At 40.6% G+C, this 22,055-nt stretch overlaps 2 protein-coding genes across 2 annotated transcripts; both read left to right on the top strand.

Moving 5' to 3' along the window:
• The first annotated feature begins 598 nt into the window (after positions 1–598).
• On the top strand, positions 599–1,495 carry LOC119820874 (vomeronasal type-1 receptor 4-like). Its single transcript, XM_038339558.1, has one exon. The coding sequence runs from the start codon at positions 599–601 to the stop codon at positions 1,493–1,495; it is 897 nt and encodes a 298-aa protein (XP_038195486.1).
• A 13,807-nt stretch (positions 1,496–15,302) lies between these two features.
• Positions 15,303–15,782, top strand: LOC119820879 (40S ribosomal protein S15-like). The gene has a single exon (XM_038339560.1). The coding sequence runs from the start codon at positions 15,314–15,316 to the stop codon at positions 15,749–15,751; it is 438 nt and encodes a 145-aa protein (XP_038195488.1). The 5' UTR covers positions 15,303–15,313; the 3' UTR covers positions 15,752–15,782.
• Positions 15,783–22,055: the final 6,273 nt, after the last annotated feature.

The raw sequence follows: 22,055 nt of genomic DNA on the forward strand, positions 1-22,055 counted from the left end.
TATTATCTCATAGATTACATCATGATCACAGTTTCTCCTCCCTCTCCTCCTCCGGGTCTCTCCAGCCCATTCCCCTCTCCCCCAGATCCATGCCTTCACCATATTCTTTCAGAAAAGAGCAGGCCTTCCAGGGACAACAACCAAACATGGCATAATATGTATGCTACAAGAAGACTAGACACACACAATCACATCAAGGCTGGGTGAGGCAAACCAGTAGGAGAAAAATGGTACCAGAAGTAGGCAGAAAAGTCATCAACCATCACCATTGCCATTGCTAGGAATCACACAAGAACACCAAGCTATTCAACCATAACATATATGCTGAGGGACTAGATCAAACCCCTACAATCATATTCTTAATCCTGACATTTCTAATAAAAGTTTCTGATAGACTTCAGTAGTAACAATAACAAAGTATTTTTCAGGTGGGGTCTTGCTATGTTGCCCACAATAACCTTCCAATCTTGAACATATGTAATTCTTTCACACCAGCAAAAATATTTTTTTAAAAAAAGCTATAAAAGTTCAAGTCACCGTTTTGATCAGAGAATGTATTGTTTTCCATAATTTAGGTGGAAAAGTGCTAAATGACAGAATGGACCTCAAAGATTTGGCAATAGGAATAATATTCTTACTTCAGAGCACAGTTGGAATTCTGGGAAATCTTTCTCTTCTTTCCTGCTACCTCATCCGTTACCACATTGAACAGACATTAAAGACCACAGATGTGATTCTCACACACCTCTTCATAGCCAACTTCTTGATTATTCTTTCTAAAGGAATGCTAGAGACAATGGGAGCTTTGGGGATGAAAGGATTCTTCAATGATTTCAGCTGTAAACTTCTTTTGTATATTCAAAGACTTGGAAGGAGCATGTCCATGGGTACCACCTGTCTCTTGAGTGTCTTCCAAGCCATCACCATCAGCCCAGGTGACTCCTGTTGGAATGGTCTTAAAGTCAAAGCTCCAAAGCATATTGGCCTCTTCACTTCTCTCTGCTGGATTCTCTACATATCAGTAAACATGATTTTCCCTGTGTATTTATATACCAAGGGGAACAGCAATAACCTGACACATAAGAATGATATGAAATACTGCTCCACTGTAGGTCATGATGAACTCACGGGGTCATTATATACAGCTTTCTTTGTTTTTCCTGAAATTTTGCTTTCTGTTCTCATTATCTGGTCCAGCAGTTCCATGGTTTTAATTCTGTACAGGCACAAGCAGCAGGTTCAATATATCCGCAGTATCTGTGTTTCCTCTAAAACATCCCCCGAATCCAAAGCCACCCAGAGCATTCTGGTTCTGGTGTTCACCTTTCTCGGTTTTTATTCCCTCTCTTCCATCTTACAAGGTTGTGTTGCTCTCATATATAATCCTAGCTGGTGGCTGCTGAGCATCACAGCCATCATTTCACTGTGTTTTCCTACCTTGGGCCTCTTTGTTATGAGCCATTATGCCACTGTGCCAAGACTGTGCTATTCCTGAGTATGGAATTCAAAATTCCATAACTGTATCATAGGTATGAAGATTGTATGGTCTCTTACAGTATCTAAAATTTTATGTTCTGAGTGTCTTTCAAAACATCAACATACAACTAACTCTGTAGTCACTGGTCTTCCTAAGGGACTCTATACTATGCATGTGGATTTTCATCTTGTTGAAACTAGTACCTGAGGTAACATAGCAGAGGTGAATGCAGCAAGTCACTCTAATGTGAGTTAATAGTTCATGGAAATCTTAAGTACTTTTGCTTAAGGCAAATAAATGGGTTGAGCTTCAATTTTTTAGCGTCAGTTTCCAGAGAGTAGGTGACCAAGAATACATGTATTGGAAAACTTTTCCAGAAGCAAGCACAGCAAAGAATATTGGTGGATGTTCTTGGGAGATAACTTTTTAAATAAATCCATCATGTATGTTTATTATTTTTACAGATTCCCCTTCCTATTGTCTTCATTATAGCTACAAAACCAAGTTTTTTAGAAGACTAGTTCAATGCCATTTCTGAAGTGTGAAATAAAATTCTTCTGCTGTTCAATTAAATAGGGATCACATTTCTGTCTAAGGAAATAGTTGTGATAATTTGCTAATAATTTTGTAAAATTGTTTTTTATTAGTGACATTCAGGTTAAGTTACACTCAATTGCATGCACCCACCAACATTGGAAATAGTGAGAAAAACAAGAGTCACCAGAAGAATGTTTGTGTTGCCTGGTATTCCCTGAGTAGTAAACACTTGTGTTTTTCTCAACATTTTATGCTTACAGCCAATGTATGATGGTAATTTTCGAAGTGATCTTAAACTTTCATTGCATTTGGAAATAAACTGTTATGCAAAATTCCCAGATTTCTATAAAATTAGAGCTAACACTTTATAAAAATGGGAGCCCATGTAGGTCTTTAGGCATTAGGCTAGGCTGTTTTCTTTTTTATGGTTATTTTTTAAAATTTATTTATTATGTATACAGTGTTCTGCCTACATATATGCATGAACACCAGAAGAGGGAAACAATCACATCAAAGGCAGTAGTGAGCTACCCTGTGGTTGGTGGGAATTGAACTCAAGACCTCTGGAGGTGCAGCTAGTGCTCTTAACCTCTAAGCCATCTCTCTAGCCTATAGACCGTCTCTTTAGATATCTAATTAATCTATATTACAATCCAGAATGTTTCAATTATTTAGAGAATTGGGATTCAGACAGTTAAATTACTTGGTTATTGGCATCAGATTCTGTGAAACTGAACATGTAAAAGATGTGAAGTTGGTATAGTAAAAGAAATATCTTCAGTTGTTGAATATTGACAAGTCTATGCTATTTTACATAGAGTATAGGACTTTTTTGAGACTTCTTTTTATTGATTTTTTGTGGATTTCACATCATGTATTTCTGATTCCATCCCTTTCCCCATCCCTTCATAGCTGTCCTCTGTCTTTGCAACCACCACCACCCCCAAAACTTAAATTTAATTTAAAAAACAAATAAGAAAAAGAAAAGAAAAATGAACTAACATTAAATGAAAAACAACAACAAAAAGCTTGGTGTGGAAGCTATACTGTGACACAGTGAGTCACACAATATACCATTTATTCCTTACATATTTACTTGCAAGTGTTCATAGAAATGAGTCATTTTTCTGGTCCAAGGCCTATGACTTTTGCTACAACATTGATAATGGACCCTCACCGGGACTCTTTTTGGATATCCTGTTGTTGCCTTGTGTCACAAAGATCCTGCAACTTTGGATCTGCGGGTCCAAGACTTTCACACACTCCAGCAGTTCTTAGATGAGGTAGATATTGGGGTGGGCCAATTCATAGCCCTGGTTTGGGGTGTATAGGTGATACTGGATAGGTCAGCTTGCCAGTTCTCCCTCATCAACACCACCAGAGCAAGCTCTACAGCATTGTCCTGGCTAGGTCACCCACTGCAGCAGGCAGTATGGGGTAGGACCAGTTCTCCTGCTCTCACGCCCTAAGGACCAGCTCACCTGCACTCACACCACCAGGACCAGCTCTATTGTTTTGCTCTGATGTGGGATTCCCCTCTGTATGCTGTGGATACCATTGGTGAATAAGGAAACCACCTTGGTCTGTTGATAAGGCAGAACATAGATAGGCAGGGAAAACTAAACTGAATGCTGGGAGGAAGGAGGGAGAGCCAATGAGAAGCCATGTAGCCCTGCCAGAGACAGATGCTGGAACTTTACCTAGTAAGACACTGCCATGTGGCAATATACAGATTAAGGGGGATGGGTTAAATTAATATGTAAGAGCTAGCCAATAAGACACTAGAGCTAATAGACCAAGCAATAATTTAAATAATATAGTTTCTGTGTGGTTATTTTGGGTCTAAACTGCCCGGTGGCTGGGAAACGAACAAGCAGCCTTCCTCACATTGCTCAGGCAAGGTTCAGGGATAGCTCTGCTGAGTGAGAGCTGTAGTTAATGAGCTGCAAAGCCAGCCTTGCTGCTTTTGTGTTCCCAAAGACAGCTCTCCTGCCTGCCTCAGGTAGCAAGGGGTGGAATGGAGCAGGGAAATTATCTTTCTTTCACACACATCACCACATGCCACATGAGGGTGGGGTGGGGTCAGTTTTCTTGCTTTCATACCCTTAGGGCCAGTTGACCTTGCCTCCCCATTCCACCCACCTCCCTAATCCCTTACCCCTCCAACCCCACCAATAGAATCAGCTCTACTCTTACCATGTTGCTTGGAGGAGGTACAGGCAGAGTGCTTCAGCTGGTGAGGGGCAAGACCAGCTCTCCCGCTCTCATGACCTCATGGTCAGCTGTCCCGCCTGCCACAGGTGTTGAGAGATGGGGGATGGGAGATAGCATCCCTCTCTCACCCAGTCTACCATATCGCAGATGAAGGCTAAAGCATTTCTCTCACTCACATTCCAGGGCTCAGATCCCATCAACAGGGTCAGCTCTATTGTGCTGGTCTGGCAAAGTTCAAGGACCAACCACTCTCTGGAGTGTTACAGTAAGTGAGGGGCAGGGTAAACTATTATACTCTTGCCCCTGGGACAGATCTCATGCCTTCAGGGTCAGGCCCCCTGCACCTCCACCAGCAGGGTTAGCTCTACTGTGCTGCCCAGGCGAGGGACAGGATGCCCTTTCCCAAGTGCTACAACTGGTGTGGGGGGGAGGGGGTCATTTCTCTTTAGAACTAGAATCAGTGATGGGCAGGTCCAACTGTGTGCAACCCTATCCTCATTATCTTCAATGATAACAGGAACCATGGACATCAACACAGACCGAGGTTGTGGCAGGGCTATGGACCTAGACATGACCCTTGGCCGCAGCCCACACCCAGATGACAGCATGGCCCCAAGTGGTAGGACAAGCCCCTCAGAACTCTATAGCCCCAGCAGTGGCAAGGAACTCAGACACTAACTGGCCCTAGATGGCAGCCCAAACCCTGACTGTCCACATGGACTTTAGAGGCAACATGGACCCTGCATATCAACCTAGACACTGACTGTGGTTGAACCATATACCCAGACATGGTCCCTGACAGAAACCTGGGCCTGAATGTCATCATGGCCCTAGCTGGCATTCAAGTTACCCACTTAAGCATGGCCCCAGTTGCAGCATGACAGTCGCACTCCAATAGGTAGCAGCCCAACTCAAGTCATCTGCCTGGCCTTCAATAACTGGAGCTATGGACATCAACACAGACTCTGGCTGCAGTAGGGCTATGGACCTGGACATGGTCCTCAGCTGCAGCTCAGGCCCAGACATCACCATGGTCCTGAGTGGCAGCCCAGGCCACCCAGACATACATGGCCCGGGAAGCAGCATGACCCTCAAATCCAACATGGCCTCAGGTGTCAGCCCAGACTAAGGTCCTCTGCAGTGCCCTCAGTGGTAGCAGGAGCCACTGACATTAACACAGGAACCAGCTGAAGCAGGGCCACAGACCCAGATATACCCTTCAGCAGTAACTTGAAGCTGGATGACACCATAGGCCTCTTAGAACAGTGTGGCCCCTCAGACACATCCCTTAGACACCAACATGGTCACAGATAGTGGCTCAGCCTCCAGACATCCACAGGACCATTGGAGCTACAGACATCAACATAGACCACCACAGCTGCATCAAGGCCATGGACCCAGACATGGCCCCTTAGCAGATCTGCCTCTCTTCTGAACACTTGAATCTCTCTCTGTCTCTGTCTGTCTCTGTCTCTCTCTGTCTCTGTCTCTCTCTGTCTCTGTCTCTGTCTCTCTCTGTCTCTGTCTCTCTGTCTCTCTCTCTCTCTTTCTCTCTCTCATTTTCCCACCATATACTCATTCACCATAATGGTGCCTGATCACCCAGCTCTGTGCTATCTCCGCCCACCCAGGGTAAGTGTCCTGGGATGAAGCCATAGCTGTCCTCCATGACTAGGCATCATGGAACCAGGTCCAGAACTTTAATAAAAAAAATTCTGAGTGATAATAAAATAAGTATGAAAACCAGAAGCATAAAAATGAATAAAGCAATTAAGGTAGTCCCAGAGGGATAGAATCTGTGATATTGGACAGTGGGGAGGCATTCAGCAGACTGTCTTCATCCAGGGAATGTATGACTACATCATCCGGATACATGAAACCAAGAATGCAGAGAGACCCTGTATATAGTATGTTTACACCCATGTACACATAAGTACTTATGAGACAGCTTATAGGTCAGGCCTGTAACATTAACACACACAACTGGTGAGAGGATAGAAGGATTATAATGATACACCAAAACAAAAGTTATACAAGAACAAACTATGTTAAGAATTTCTTGATTCAGCAGAAGATAATATGGGCAACTGAGGTACCCTGTACAACTGGGCTGTCATCTGAATCCTGTGCACTGGCTTATTACACCTGAAGTGAGGTTGAGGACTTGGATAGAGACCAGTGAATCCCTCTAGTTAAGAATCCAATGGAAACCATAGTTACAAGGAAGCTATGTCATTTTACCTTATCACAATCCCACCCCAATTTACTTGAACTGAGGTGTCCTTGAAAGCAAACACTTGTTCATAGAAGAACTGCAGAAAATTATCCCCATGTGAGGCATGAAATGATGAAGAATAACTTAGAAGATGCCCAAAGCCACCCCCTGATAATCTTATCTATTTGGTAAGCAGATGAAAACAATTCTCATTTTCTCTGTTTGTTCTGGCCAGGACTTGCTCTGCGTAAATATTTTAGTTCATGCTTTCTCCAAATCATTGATAATAGTTCTACAGTGGGGTGTTCAGAGTAGTGACACAAATAAAAAAATATACTGCATTAACATGATGATACAAGGAAATAAAAAGACCAGTTGAAGATTGCAGGCTACTTTCTTAGTTAAACATTCTGTTGCTAGAACAAAACAAGTAATGCTCACACCCTAGACCAAAATATTCTGCAGGCAAACCACTCTCTAGGTGGAATCCATTGGTATTTCCCTAAGGGAGTAGGAACTTATTTAGATCCTTAGACTTTTGTTTGAGTTAGAAATGTCTACTTAGTTAGAAGAGTTAGTCTACTTCTCTATACCTGAAATACAAGGTCTGGCTATTAACCACACCTATTGACAATAACCTTGAGCAAAACTCTCTGATCTAAATATGAGTCTCTTTGGGGGATTTTCCACTCTGAATCTTATCAGTAAACAAATGGGGCTTGTCAAGACACAGGTGGTGGTTGCGCCCACCTTTAATCCCAGCACCTAGGAGGCAGACAGATCTCTGTGAGTTCAAGGTCAGCTTGGTCTACAAGAGCTAGTTCCAGAATAGCTAGGGTTGTTACACAGAGAAACTCTGTCTCAAAAAAAAAAAAAAGAAAAAAGAAAGAAAGAAAAAGAAGAAGAAAGAAAAAAACAGAAAAGGACATGAATGACAGGAAGTTGGGTGAAACAAGGCAAAGGAAAGTGAAATAATCTAGGAAGGGCAGTGAGCATCAGATGGTTAAGGGACCGGTACAAAAGGGCAGTGATTATAGAGTCATGCGATATGGCTCAGCTGTCTGGACTTAAGGGACCAGGTCATTCCTTATTTTCACAAGTTCTTGAAGTACAAGAAAGTTGAGAATTAAGGTTTCAAGGCTGCTTGTTATAGAGGACACATGGGCTTACTATGAGTTGAGATGTTTGAAATAAAGGCAGATAGAGTGCAAGCAGAAGGAGACAGGAACAACGTTTCCTAGACTTTGTGAGAGAGAATAAAGGTCAAGACTGAAGTCTTTGGGATAGATAAAATGAAGAAATACCTCAGAGAGATGATAGGACGGAGGGTGCAGGATGATGTGAATGGCTAAGTGGAAGGCAGAACTAGTTGAAGTATTTGGGTTTCTGAAAGTCATATGATTAATGAAATGAAGGATGGTGTGGCCTGAACCATTTGTTCAACAAGAGCCTGATTCCATCAAATGAGCACTTGCTAAGCTGCAGCTGTGCAGTTATCTAGTGACGCAGCTCCTGGGATTCCAACCTGACCATCCCATCTCTGACACAGATGCACTAGGGCCTGGCAACAGATGTACTGATTCATATCTCTTATTGGGTAGTGATACAAGATTTTAATCTTTTTGATGGAAAAGGTCAGTTAAGATCAGTGCCTCAAAATGACATATTTTATTTCATAGCATACTACACTGCATTAAAGGGGTCAGCAACATCTAGCGTTTTGTATTTGCAATATCTGTTTTCACAAATAGTGCAGGAATATGAAAATTAATAGAAAAAGTAAAATGAGAGAGCTGTGAATCATTCACTGTTATGTGTTTCAGATTGTGACAAGCAAAGCTGCATAACCTCACTCTGGAACTGAGGAGTCTCAAATACTTTGGAATGAGTAAATACACCAGTTAACTCTCACAGATTGCTTAAAGAAGCACATGCCCCCAGCTCTGTGTTGTCCCAGGCTACTTCTAAAATGCTACATTAAGTTCTGTTTATAATGTTCAACCAAATTACCAGTCTTCCAATCTCAATATAACAATGGCCAATTGCTTCACAATGACAACCCATTTTTGGTACTAATTCCCTTATTAATTACTTTTCTATTTTTGTAATAAAATACCATGACCAAAGGCAAATAATGTAGGTGATGTTTTTGTGTTCAAATTCATAGAAAGCATAGTCCATCATGACTGGGAAGCAAGGAAACAAGTGGCAGGCAACCAGCAGGACCAGAAAGCTGATAGACAACCTCTTGAACCACGTGTTCTAACAAGAGTCAAAAAATAAAATAAATAAAATAAAATAAAATAAACTGGAAGTAGGGTGAGACTATTAACACTCAAAACTTACCCTGAACAACAAACTTCCTTTAGCAAGGGTGCATTCTCAAGATTCTCCAAACAAAATGACCACATGAGTATCAAATGTTCAAACGCCCAAGCCTATGGGTGACATTTTTTATTCAAACAACACATATAGGTTATTCTGATATACTTTTAAACTTTAACACTGAGAAAGCCCCCTGGCTTTTGTAGTATTTAAACAAAAGAGTCTAGTGGGATGAGACAGAAGTTTAGAGAGATGCTCTTTTGTAAGACCAGAGTTGAATTTGCGCACTCACGTAAGAACCTAAACTGCCTGTAAACAACATTCCAGAAGATCCAACACCTTTTTCTGGCCTCCTCAGCACAAGCACAGATGGGGTACACACTTAAGCAGGCATGTACATGTACATATAAATTGAAATAAAAATAAATGTAAAAAGCCAAACAAAAGAACAGGTATGTAAATTAATCAGAAATGGTTATGAACCCATCTATTCTAGGAGTAAGGCTCTATACTGAATTCTACCTGTGACTGAGCTGATATTTGTAACTTTTCCAGGATTATTTGTACAGCACTATTTCTTAATTGTGTTCAATTGTATACATGAGCACAGTCACGACTAGTGTAGATTACATCATGTTTTCCCTATTACTCATACTTTAGTAGATGTCTGTTGAGACTTGTTCTGTATCTGTTAAAGTGATAAGTGTTGGGAAAAGTTCCATGAGGAATCTATATTCTTCTTTTTGGATGAAATATTCTGTAAATACCTGTTAGGACCATTGTTGTATAATGTCAGTTAGTTCCAGGATTTCTCTGTTATTGTTTTGTTCAGATGACCTGTATATTAGAGAGAGTGGGATATTGATGTCTTCCCATCTCAGTAATGGGGGAAAATGGGTGTGATATAATGTATCAGAACTTTGGAGAATTATAGACCTTGAAAGAAAAAAATAAAGAATGATAAATGATAGAAGGATATGACATGTAACCAAGAGGCTAAAGTGAATTTACACATTCAGCATTAAAGTAAAGGATCAAATGGGAAAAGAAATTAACAAAGGTGAGTACTATATCTATGTAGGTTGTCATAGCAGGGAAGCACAGCCACAAAAACAATATTAATAACCCCAGCACACACACACACACACATACACACACACATAGACATTCAAAGGAGAGAGTGTGTAAAGGATCACTCAAAACAAGGGATAAATTCTGTGGTGTAGTATAAAGAGTGCCAGATGAAATAGACGCCGATCTTAAGTTGCCAAGTCTCCCTATGGTATTTAATCAGGCAACGAGTACTTGGAACACTTTTGGAAACCTAAATTTCCTTCAACTGATGAGTGAATAATAAAAATGAGATACATATACACTATGTAATACTGTTCAGCTCTAAAGAGAAATGAAATCATGAAATTTACAGGTGCATCTCCAGCTGTCTCATCTGACACTCTCTTTTTTATTTTTTTTATTTTTTATTATTAAAAATTTCTGCATCCTCCCTACCTCCCATTTCCTTCCTCTTCCCCACTCCCCTCCCCCTCCCTCATTGCTGCTACAGATCAAACAACAAATGCATTTCTGATGGGAATGGTGGTTACAGAATCATACACCCATATCTCAAAGTCCAGTAAAGCCTTTTGACACACTGAATGCTATCATGTCCTGACATTCACTGTGAACACACCATGAAGGAAATCAGTGGGTATCATCTGAGTCCATCATAGGTTTGGGCAATTGCTCATACTGGAAATTTTTTTTTCTGGGTTTAAATTTGTTTCAGGACTCCATCTATACAATCAGTAGAAATGACCTGGAAAACAGAAGTAAGTTTCTACACTCTACACTGACCCCTGATTTAAATCCAGTAATATATTTTAATATAAAATCCTTCCAATGTTTGTACTAACATTCCAGTTTTCATGTAAGCCCTTCACTTTAATGTTTTTCAAAAACTGTGCTTTCGTTAAGTCAATAATTTTATTTAATAAAGGAATTAATAAATATAGGCATCATTAACTGAGACCTTGCAGGTTAGCCACTGGGAACTTGGCAGTAGGAGTGATCTTGTCACCACAATTTGCACTCAGCATCGTGGGGAACCTCTGTCTCCTCCATCATTACTTCTCCCACATTTCACTGATGTGAGCTGAAGAATGCAGAACTGCCTGTGCAGTATCTTCCTGTAGCCAACTCCACCGTCACTTATTTCTAAAGGAATTGCTTAGATGGCACCTTGACTTTGAGGATTATGTATGCAGATTTTCTTTATATTTTCCCAAGATGGGGAGAGGTGTGTCTATCAGTAGCACCTATCTACTGAGTGTCTGCCAGTCCATCATGATGAGCCCCAGAGACTCTAGGTAGAAATACTTTAAAGCAATGGCTCCCAGAGACTTGGACATCACTGTTTTTGCACTAGATTCAGCAAATGATATGTAGTGTCATTTCCCTATGTATGAATCTGGAAAAGTGAGCAAGAAAACATGACAAATACCAGAGATTTTGGATACTGCTCTGGTGTTGGTCATGACAAATCCATGGGCATACCACATATAGTGTTGCTGTAATTACCGGATGCTACCTGTGTGGAGATCACACTGTGGGCAGTGGCTACATCGTTTAGTTGCCATACAGACAAAACAGAGCAGGCAACCATGCAGAGGACCAAGGTGTCCTTCAGATTCTCCCAAAGTCAGACCTATGAAATTGATCCTTCTCCTAAGTCTGCTTTGACATACTTTTCTGTATCATTCAAGCTTTTGTGTTTCCTGTTTAAAAATCACAGTTGGTTTATGGTGAAAGTATCTACAATAGCCTTCCTGTCACTGTGATTGCTGTCAATCAGCAATTCTGTGAAATTGTTTCAAAATATTTAATTTTTAAAAAAAGACAAAAGTTATACTTACATTGATGCTTTACCTGGCATTATTTGTTTACTAAAAAATGTGGAACTATTTTTGATTAATCTAGTTGTAATTTTTGTCTTAACTACAACTATTTAAAAATCAAAATTAACATAAGAAATAATTATTTGACTTTTAAAATTTTAATTATTAGAAAGCTAGAGATGGCTCAAGGATTAAGAACACTGGTTGCTCTTCCAGAAGATCCAGGTTCATTCAGTTCTTAGTGCCCACTTGGCAGCTCACAACTGTCTTCAACTCCAGTTACAGGTAATCTGTCACCCTCTTTCTGTCCTCTTTAGACACTATACACACAAGCAGTACACAGATATACTTGTAGGTCAAACCCTTATATACATGAAATAAGAACAAATATTCTGAAATGTTAGTGATTGAACAGAGATGCACATACGATCTTACCTACTTTGTTTTCTCATCTATTTTGATTTATTTAAAACATCCCTGTTTATACATATTCTCCACATCCTCTGTGTTTAGAACTTCATAGACCCCAACTTAGAAAGTGTCTTCCAAACTTAATCATGTATAAAGTTATGGAATGCCCTTGTTCTTCATACAGGCTGAAATGGATTAATTAAAAATGCTGCAGATCCCCGGTGGTGGCAGGCAGAGGCCCATGTGTCAGAAGGCAGTGGACAGGTCCCAAAAGTGGTGGCTCCTCCTGGGCAGGGAGACAAGCGGCAAGAGACAGACATAGATAGGCATGCTATGAGAGTGAGGTTGGATATTTGTTTAGTGGGTTATGAAAGGGGAAGGGAACAGAGGAGAAGAGCAGAGAAAGAGAGAGAATGAGAGGGAGAGGGAGAGACAGAAGGGGGAAGAGAGGAAGTGAGGAGATGCAGAAGCTGCCTCTTCTAGAGGGATCAGAAAAGGAAAGGACTCAGGCTGTAAGCAGGAAAGATCTGCCTGCCTCAGCAGATAGAGATGGAGTGGGCATGGATGGTCTTTTAAAGAGCCAGAACAGATCATTACACAGGCAACCTAAAGATCTCATCATTTATTTATCTTCTGCAACTTACTTTTTAGTTTCTGTGTGTGTGTGTGTGTGTGTGTGTGTGTGTGTGTGTGTCAAAGTCATGAATGAATTGCTTGTGGAAATTTTATGATCCTGACACACCTCTGCATTCAAATTGCATGTCAAAATCAGAATGCTGCCACCCACACAGCAGCCCTGCTGTCACTACCTCTGTGCCATGGCATAGCATTGGTGATCAGAAAGAAGCTGTGTATATATAACAGAAGAGATGCTTAGATGATGTCCATGTCCCAATTAGTTTCTGCATCTTCTAAAGAAACACTACATTGGCTTTTGTATCTTCCCATGTGTAACTGAAATCTTGAGTTCCAAGCCTAAGCCCTCATAAAATAGCATAGGTAGTTCCTAAGATGGTCCATGAGACTGTCTTCAAAATTCTTCTATGGATAGTCTAGTGGTTCTCATACTCCCAAAAGGCCCACAGAAGACACCAAGTGCAGTGGATACCATGATGCAACTGTGAGATCAACTCTTCTCCAGAACCAACGTGCCCATCTTCATTTGAGCCCAAATGCTGTAGAGGTTCATTGTAAGTCTTGATTCTAATGACACAGTGGTATGAGTTTCCTCTGTCTAAATCCATTTCCTAAATTCCATCTCAGGGAGAACCACAGGTTTCCCAGGTGAACCTCTGCATGCAAACTTCAGCCTTGGTCTGTGTTTCCCTGAGAAGGTGAACCATGAGCTGTGGTACTCCTAACCAACCCATTCTATCCCACCTTATTTCTTTCAAGAGGCTCTACATACAACCATTCCTGTTTATTTCCCTAAGGGAACAGGACAGTTCAATGGTCCATACTATTCCAGGAGGTCTATTGTGTAAGAATTTTCCTAGGGAGATGCTATATACACATCTTATCTGATGTGGGATTCCCCTCTGTATGCTGTGAATACTATTGGCTAATAAAGAAACTGCTTTGAGCCTATAGCAGAGCAGGGCAGAAGAGAGCTAAGTGGGGAAAACTAAAGTGAATGCTGGGAGAAAGAAAGCAGAGTCAGTGTGAAGCCGTGTATCCCAGCCAGAGACGGATACTGTAACTTTACCCGGTAAGCCACATAGATGAATAGAAATAGGTTAAATTAAGATATGAGTTAGCCAAAAATATGCTTAAGATATTGGCCAACAGTATTGCAAATAATATGGTTTCTGTGTGATTATTTTGGGGTTAAACAGCTGAGAACAAACAAGTGGCCTCATACAACACCTACCACCCAAGACAGGGAAACCATGACAGACTAAGGTAATTATTCTACTAATGTCCAACTTAGTGAATCAGTGAGTTTTTATTGGAGTTACCTACAGGAGTATACATGAGGGGTTACTTTCAACAGCAGGAATCAATCAGATGAAGCTGCATCACTTTAAAAAGCCCACCCCAACATAGATGGCATCTCAAGAAAGCTGCAATGTTGGAGCTTCTGCACAGTTTATAGGCAGCTCCACAGGTCAGATTATCTGACTTGAGTTGGTCTGGTCAGAGTCAACTTCCTCCAGCAACTATTTAATGCTTCTCTAACCCTGAGGAGGGGCAGCAGTAACCCTTGTCAAGTTTGTTTACTTCCCGAGTCTCAAGAGTTTCCCAAGTCCTTCACTGAGCAAATGTTTCAACTCAGAGGAAATTGCTACACAAGGTTTCTCAAATGCATAGTGACTTACTGTTCCTAAATTCCATTACACAGTATTCTCTAACACTTACATAGTATCTGTAACTGTGTAGTGTAGTGAAGAGGTGCGGGCGGCTTCCCGCCACCCGGCTCCCAGCCACTGGCTAGCTTATGCCCCGAAATAACAACACACAAATTGTATTCTTTTAAATACTGCCTGGCCCATTATTTTCAGCCTCTTATTCACATCTTTACTAACCCATATCTAATAATATATGTAACACCATGAGCGGTGTCTTACCGGGAAGTTTCTAGCGTACGTCCACCTTGGGCTGGAGCTTCATCTCGTCTGGCTTCTCTCTCAGGAGAGGCACGGTGGTCTGACTAACTTAGGAGAGGCGTGGCATCTGACTGAGCCTTCTACCTCACTTCCTCTTCCTGTTCTGTCTACTCCACCCACCTAAGGGGCGGCGACCAGGAGCAGGGTGGGACAAAAAGCAGCCCTGCCCGCAGCCCCTCACTACAGAGTGGCGCTTAACGTGGACAACTGAATCCACAGAAAGCTTGAGAAAGCTTGGGAAAGAATAGAGTAAAGCATGTTTTCTTGATAACAGCAACTTCTCGGGTCTGAGCAAGCGCTCTCATCTAAGAGAGGCTTCCTGACTCAGCTTCAGCTGCAAACCCTGCAGCTCATTAAGAGGTCCTGCCACAAAACACTTAAATGGTGTTGATGAAAAGCTGACTGCATGCTTGTTTGTTTTCAGCAGTAGCAGGAAAAAAGTGCTGTTTTAAAATGCTGGCGTTCTGGTCCGTCCTGCCATGGCAAACTCTGACTCATTCAAGCAGGCGGTCCTAACTATGGAGCTTTTGATTGTTGTTTAACACTGTTGCAGCTTGCTTGCTGGCAAGTACCTTGAAACGCCACAGAGTTGTGGTAATAAAAATGGCTCTAGCTTTTTCGAATCGCCGCCAAGATGGCCGAGGTGGAGCAGAAGAAGAAGCGGACCTTCCGCAAGTTCACCTACCGCGGCGTGGACCTGGACCAGCTGCTGGACACGTCCTATGAGCAGCTGATGCAGCTCTACAGCGCCCGCCAGAGGCGACGCCTCAACCGCGGCCTGCGGCGGAAGCAGCACTCGCTGCTCAAGCGCCTGAGAAAGGCCAAGAAGGAGGCGCCACCCATGGAGAAGCCCGAGGTGGTGAAGACGCACCTGCGGGACATGATCATCCTGCCCGAGATGGTGGGCAGCATGGTGGGCGTGTACAACGGCAAGACCTTCAACCAGGTGGAGATCAAGCCGGAGATGATTGGCCACTACCTGGGCGAGTTCTCCATCACCTACAAGCCAGTGAAGCACGGCCGGCCTGGCATTGGTGCCACCCACTCCTCCCGCTTCATCCCCCTCAAGTAGCTGTGGCCAATAAAGACTCTTGTTCAGAAAAAAAAAAAAAAAATGGCTCTAGCAAGTACCTCTGCCATGAGGCTGGAAAGCTAAGGAATGGGCTGGATCTAGCTGTCAAAGCCACGTCTTTAATCCTACTTATATTGCTTGGTAAATTAAAGACCCGTGTGGTCAGAAAAAGAGAGATATACAGTAAAGAGAGATTCAAAGACAAAGAAAACCTCTAAATGGTTTGCAGTGAGTTAAAAATACTTGCAGGCTAAAAGTTAAAGTTCTTACAGTTAAAAAAAGAGAAAGAAAGAAAGAAAGAAAGAAAGAAAGAAAGAAAGAAAGAAAGAAAAAGGAAGTAGTTTGTTGTGGTGGTATACACCTTTAATCCCAACACTTGGGAGGCAGAAGTGGATTGACCTCTGTGACCTCAAGGTGTGGTAGCACACACCTTTAATCCCAATGCCTGGGAGGCAGAGACAGACAGATTTCTGAGAGTTCAAGGACAGCCTGGTCTACAGAGTTATTCCAGGACAAAGATATACAAAGAACCTGTCTCAAAAAATAAAAGAAATAGAGGTTAAAATAAAGCCGCACAAAAATGGAAAATACACAGAGAATCTTGATGCTGTACACTATTATGCTCTCTTTGAATTGTTTGAATGCTGAGGAAGAAGCAACAGCTGCTAAAAGATAGTTGTTTAGAAATGCTGCTGAACTAATCCAAGAAAGATATCTTGAAAATACCTTGACTTCAGAAGTTGGATCTAAGGATATGATACTTTGGAAAAGAGATTTTTCTTTTGTTTTTACAGAAAATGAGACCCTGTGGATTGCTTATATCCCAATATGGTATGATAGACCACGCCCTCCTGAAGGTTGTTGTGAACATCCTCAAAAAATTACTTTACGCAGCTGATGACTGAGATGAACATGGTACACAGCTTACACCATGAAAGATCTGATTAACAGCGTCCCCATTCAGCAGGAAGCAGTTTGGAGAGAAATAACTGCGCCCATGTTCCCAAATATTGTTTATAAATGTTCTTTTACATTTAAAGGGGGATATGATATAGATATGAATAATTTGCATTGGTATGGATTTTAAGGTCAATTTTGTTATATGTATATGTATTTCTGATACTGATTAATGTATTGTGATTATGTAGTTCATTTAAAAATGTAATGTATATAGGTTGTTAATGGATAGTTATCAATATTAGTAAAACTTGTAGTTATGTTAGTTATATTTTCTAGCTATATAGAGATATATTTAAGTTACATAGGCATTCTTCATATCTTTCAAAGACTACAGAATATCGCATTTTAGATGTTTTAATAACTTAAGGCTTTTCATGACAATGAGACACGTCAGCTCCAGGCAGCATATATCTACTTAAAGAGGAAGATGGGCATCGAAGAGGATACTTATGGAGTTTGTTAGCCATTTGGGCAAGAAACTGCTCTTGCCTGGACTATTGCATAAACTGAACACAGAGAACCCTCAGAGAGAGGACTGCTGAACTTGCCTATAGGTGAGATGTTCCTTCTGGGTTCCTGATTCATGAAAGAGTCTGCGAGACATTCTGCAGGACACAGCAGATAGTGACTGAACTGTCTTTGAAATTTCCTGCTTTATGGAAATGTCTGCTGTAAACTATGGGCCTGAAGGCCGAAGATGGATGCCCCAATGGTACAGAGGAATTTTGGGTGACTGTCCAGGCAGCTAGATGTCTCTGTCATTTCTAGAGTTTTGTAAGTTGCTTACTTCTTATTTACTTAGGTAATATTATATCTTTCCTGAGTCTTTGATGGAGTTGAAGAATGGATAGATAGTTAAAGTTTTCCTTTGTTATGATAAAAGATAAAATGGATATAAGTATTGTAACTAGTTCTTACTTGATAACTATTTTGTTATATGTAATTTTACTATGTTAAAATTAAAGCCTTTCTTTTATTGTTTAAACAGAAAAAGGGGAAATGATGTGGGAGAGTCTTCTGTTTGAGTAGATTTCATTGGCTAATAAAGAAACTGCCTGGCCCATTTGATAGACCGCCCCTTAGGTGGGTGGAGTAGACAGAACAGGAAGAGGAAGTGAGGTAGAAGGCTCAGTCAGATGCCACGCCTCTCCTAAGTTAGTCAGACCACCATGCCTCTCCTGAGAGAGAAGCCAGACGAGATGAAGCTCCAGCCCAAGGTGGACGTACGCTAGAAACTTCCCGGTAAGACACCGCTCATGGTGTTACATATATTATTAGATATGGGTTAGTAAAGATGTGAATAAGAGGCTGAAAATAATGGGCCAGGCAGTTTCTTTATTAGCCAATGAAATCAACTCAAACAGAAGACTCTCCCACATCAGTGTAGGACAGGAGACATGGCACTAGAATGGCCTATGGTCTAGGGAATTAACACCATGTACCCATCAACAAATCCTCACAACCAACACTGCTCTTCCTGCATCTCCTGCCATCTGCTGATTGCTGAGACACACAGCACACTGCTATCATTCCAAACTCTTGTGGCCTAATAACTACATAACTGGAAAACTGTCCCAGGTTCTGACTTAGTCTGAATACACTCTTCCCGGATTTTTTTTTTAAAAAAAATAAATTGTAATAATTTTTTAAACAATTATTAATTTTACATGAATATAAAAATATAAACAGTAGACTTACTATAAGTTCTCTGGCAATGAATATCACCAGCCCTCTCAAAACAAAACAAAAATAAAAATAGAAAAAAAACATAGTTAAGACAAAAAACGCCAAATTAAGCCTTTGTATGGTTTGAACCTATATAGGTCTTGTGTATACTGTCACAGTCTCTGTGGGTTCACACATGCTTCAACCCTGTTGTGTCTGGAAGATACTGTTTCCTTAGAAACAGTTTCCTATGGCTCTTAGAACCATTCTGCCTTTTCTGGTTCCTTTTCCACATAGGTTCCTGAGCCTTGATGAGAAGCATTTAGTAAAAAATAAAACTAAAAAAGAAAAAAGGAAATAATATCCTCAGACACTGTGGATGTGGGGTGCCACGGGAAAAAAATGGCATTATCCCTGGAAAGTCCAAGCTGAACATTCAGGGTATTCTCTTTCTACCTCACCTCCACTTACAGGTTCTCATGTAAGCCAGACTGCCTTTTGAGCATGCAACCAAAAATAAACTTTTAACTTCTGATCCCATGTCTCTCTGGGATTAAAAGCGTACAACACCACATTCAATTTTATACAGTGCTGAGATCTCATAGTTAGTTTTTATGAACTTGACAAACACCTAGATATATCTGGCAAGTGAGACTTGATTGATTTGCGAGGACCCAGCCCACTGTGAACAGAGCCATCAATGTGCAGTTGGTCATGAGCTGTATAAGAAAGGTATCAAGCAAGCAGAAATAAGCCAATAAGCAGCATTCCTCCATGGTTCCTGATTCAAGCTCCTGCCTTGGCTTCCCTCAGTAGTGGACTATAACCTGTAAGGCAAATAATAAACCCTTTCCTCCCCATATTAGTTTTGGCTGGAGTGGTTTATCAGCAACAGAAAGCTATAGGGTCTCATGTATGTTAGGCAAGCACACTAGCAACTGAGCTACATTCCTAAGCTATGGTCTTTGCCTTCCAATGTTGTTCTTTTGTAATCAATTTCCTCTGACGCGTGAAGATAATTAAAGGGTAAAGGGCTATAACCCATCTGCATTGTCCTCTCACTAAGCAAGTCACAGATTATTATTATTCGTGGGCATTACTGTTACATGAATAATTTTATTCAGGGATATTATTACTCATAGATACACTGGGTTTTTTCCGTCAAACTAATGAATGATGGAGGAGAGTTATCTGTCTATGTTTTTTTTTATTAATTAATATTGATTAATTAATATTGATTAATTAATAAAAAAAACATAGACAGATAACTCTCCTCCATCAAATGAAGGTTTGTGTTTTTTCTCTATTTTTTATTTTCAGTGTGTGTGTGGGGGGGGGGGATCATGGTGGTTAATGCTCTTTTCCTGGAGAAAACTTGAAGACTGACTTATTTTGATACTCAAGCTTGACTGGTTTTTATTCGTTGGTCCTTTCCTGTGACAAAGACGAAAAAAGAGAAAAAAGGAAGTGTAGTGTGAAGCGGCGGGGCTGCGTCCCGCCGCCCAGTTCCCAGCAACCGGCTAACTTTATCCGAAATAATTACACGGAAACTGTATTTTTTTAAACACTGTCTGGCCCATTATCTGTAGCCTCTTATTAGTTAATTTTTATATCTTCCTTTAACCCATATTTAGTAATTTGGGTAGCACCATGAGTTGTGGCTTATCAGGAGAGATCTTAACCTGCATCCATCTCGGAGAGCAGCAGCATGGAGACTCACCATGCGACTGTCTGAAGCGTCTTTCTAACTCTACTTTTTTGTTTTTACAATTTTGTTTTGTCTACTCCACCTACCTAATTTTCTCTTAAAGGGCCAAGGCAGTTTTCTTTATTAATAATGAAAGTAACACATAAACACTCCTCCATCATTTCCCCTTTTTCTGTTTAAACAAAAAAGAAAGGCTTTAACTTTAACATAGTAAAATTACATGTAACAAAACAGTTATCAAGCAAGTATTATAGTTACAATATTTAAATCTATTTTATCTTTTATCATAACTAAGGAAAGCTATAACTATCTATTTATTTTTTAACTCTATCAAAGACTCCAGAAGGATATAATGTTACCTAAGTAAACAAGAAATAAGTAACTTATAAAACTCTAGAAATGACAGAGACAACTCGCTGTCTGGACAGTCACCCAAAGTTTTTTTGTACCGTTGGGGCATCTATCTTTAGGCTTTAGGCCCATAGTATCCAGCAGACAATTTTATGAAGCAGAAAAATTTTAAAGACAGTTTAGTCACTTTCTGCTGTGTCCTGTAGAACGTCTCGCAGACTCTTTTACGAATCAGGAACCCTGAGAGACCATCTCACCTTTAGGCAAGTTTAGCAGTCCTCTTTTTGTGGGTTCCTTGTGTCCAGTTTATGTAACAGTCCAGGCAAGAGCAGTTTTTTGCCCAAATGGCTAACAAACTCCATAAGTAGCCTCTTTGATGCCCATCTTCCTCTTGAAGTAGATTGGTGCTGCCAGGAGCAGATGTGTCTCATTGTCATGAAAAACCCTAAGTTATTAAAACATTAAATGTCATATTTTGTAGTCTTTGAAAGATATGAAGAATGTCTATCTAACTGAAATATATCTCTACATATCTAGAAAATCTAATAACATGACTACAAGCTTAACTATTATCAATGATTATCTATTAACAATCTATATTTTTTAATTATACATTACAGTTTTTAAAATGAACTACACAATCAAAATAGCTTAATCAAGATAAGAAATACATATACATATAACAAAATTGACCTTAAAATCTATACCAATGCAAATTCATATCTATATCATCTCCCCCTTTAAATGTAAAAGAACATTTATAAGCAATATTTGGGAAAAGGGGCGCAGTTTTTTCTCTCCAAACTGCTTTTTGTTGAATGGGGGCGCTGTTATTTAGGTCTTTTATGGTGTAACCTGTGTGTTAGGTTTTTCTCAGTTGGCAGTTGAGTGAAGTAATTTTTTGAAGATGTTCACAGCAACCTTTTAGGAGGGCGTGGTCTATCATACCATATTGGGATAATTCAGGCTTTAACCTTTCTTTTCTTTTTTATATTTTTCATGTGGAACTTTGAACCCTGAAACTTGAGCATTCTAAGGAGTCACCTACAATGTACATAGAAACTGGAAGTTTTGAAGAAAAGAATGTTCCTCACTCCCTCCCCTCCCCTTTCCTTCCCACGCTTACTTATTCTGTAGAAGGATGATAGGGTGATGCTTGACATTTCCATTAAAGTCTGAACCTAGAATGTTTTATATTGATGTGATGAAACAAGATGCAGAATTGGAATATCATCTATACTGTCACGGAGTCCTGTTCTCCTACTTATATCTCTGATTTTCTGAACTTTTGGTTAAAAAAGCAAAATTCTCCCTCAGACAGCAAAAACAGAGATTCTTCATCCTACACAGGTAAAAATGGAGAACAATGCACTGAAGAGCTGAGGGTATGTGGTTTAGATGGCAGAGTGCTTGCCTTGTATATATGAGTCTCTGAGTTCCATTCCCAGTGCCATATAAATTGGGTATGGTGATGCACATATCTCAGTGCCCTAGATGTAGAGGTAGGGAGATCAGGAGTTCAAGTCCAGCCTTGACTCCATAGTAAATTTGAGCCAAGCTGGGATACAACTCAGAGAGAAACTGGCATACAAACAAGCAGAAGAAACAGATCATAGTATC

Source organism: Arvicola amphibius, chromosome 8 (assembly GCF_903992535.2).
Source record: "Arvicola amphibius chromosome 8, mArvAmp1.2, whole genome shotgun sequence".
In the NCBI taxonomy this organism is placed as follows: Eukaryota; Metazoa; Chordata; class Mammalia; order Rodentia; family Cricetidae; genus Arvicola; species Arvicola amphibius.

Coding starts and splice junctions, on each gene's coding strand:
- LOC119820874 (XM_038339558.1), top strand. CDS start 599: ATGGACCTCAAAGATTTGGCAATAGGAATAATATTCTTACTTCAGAGC.
- LOC119820879 (XM_038339560.1), top strand. CDS start 15,314: ATGGCCGAGGTGGAGCAGAAGAAGAAGCGGACCTTCCGCAAGTTCACC.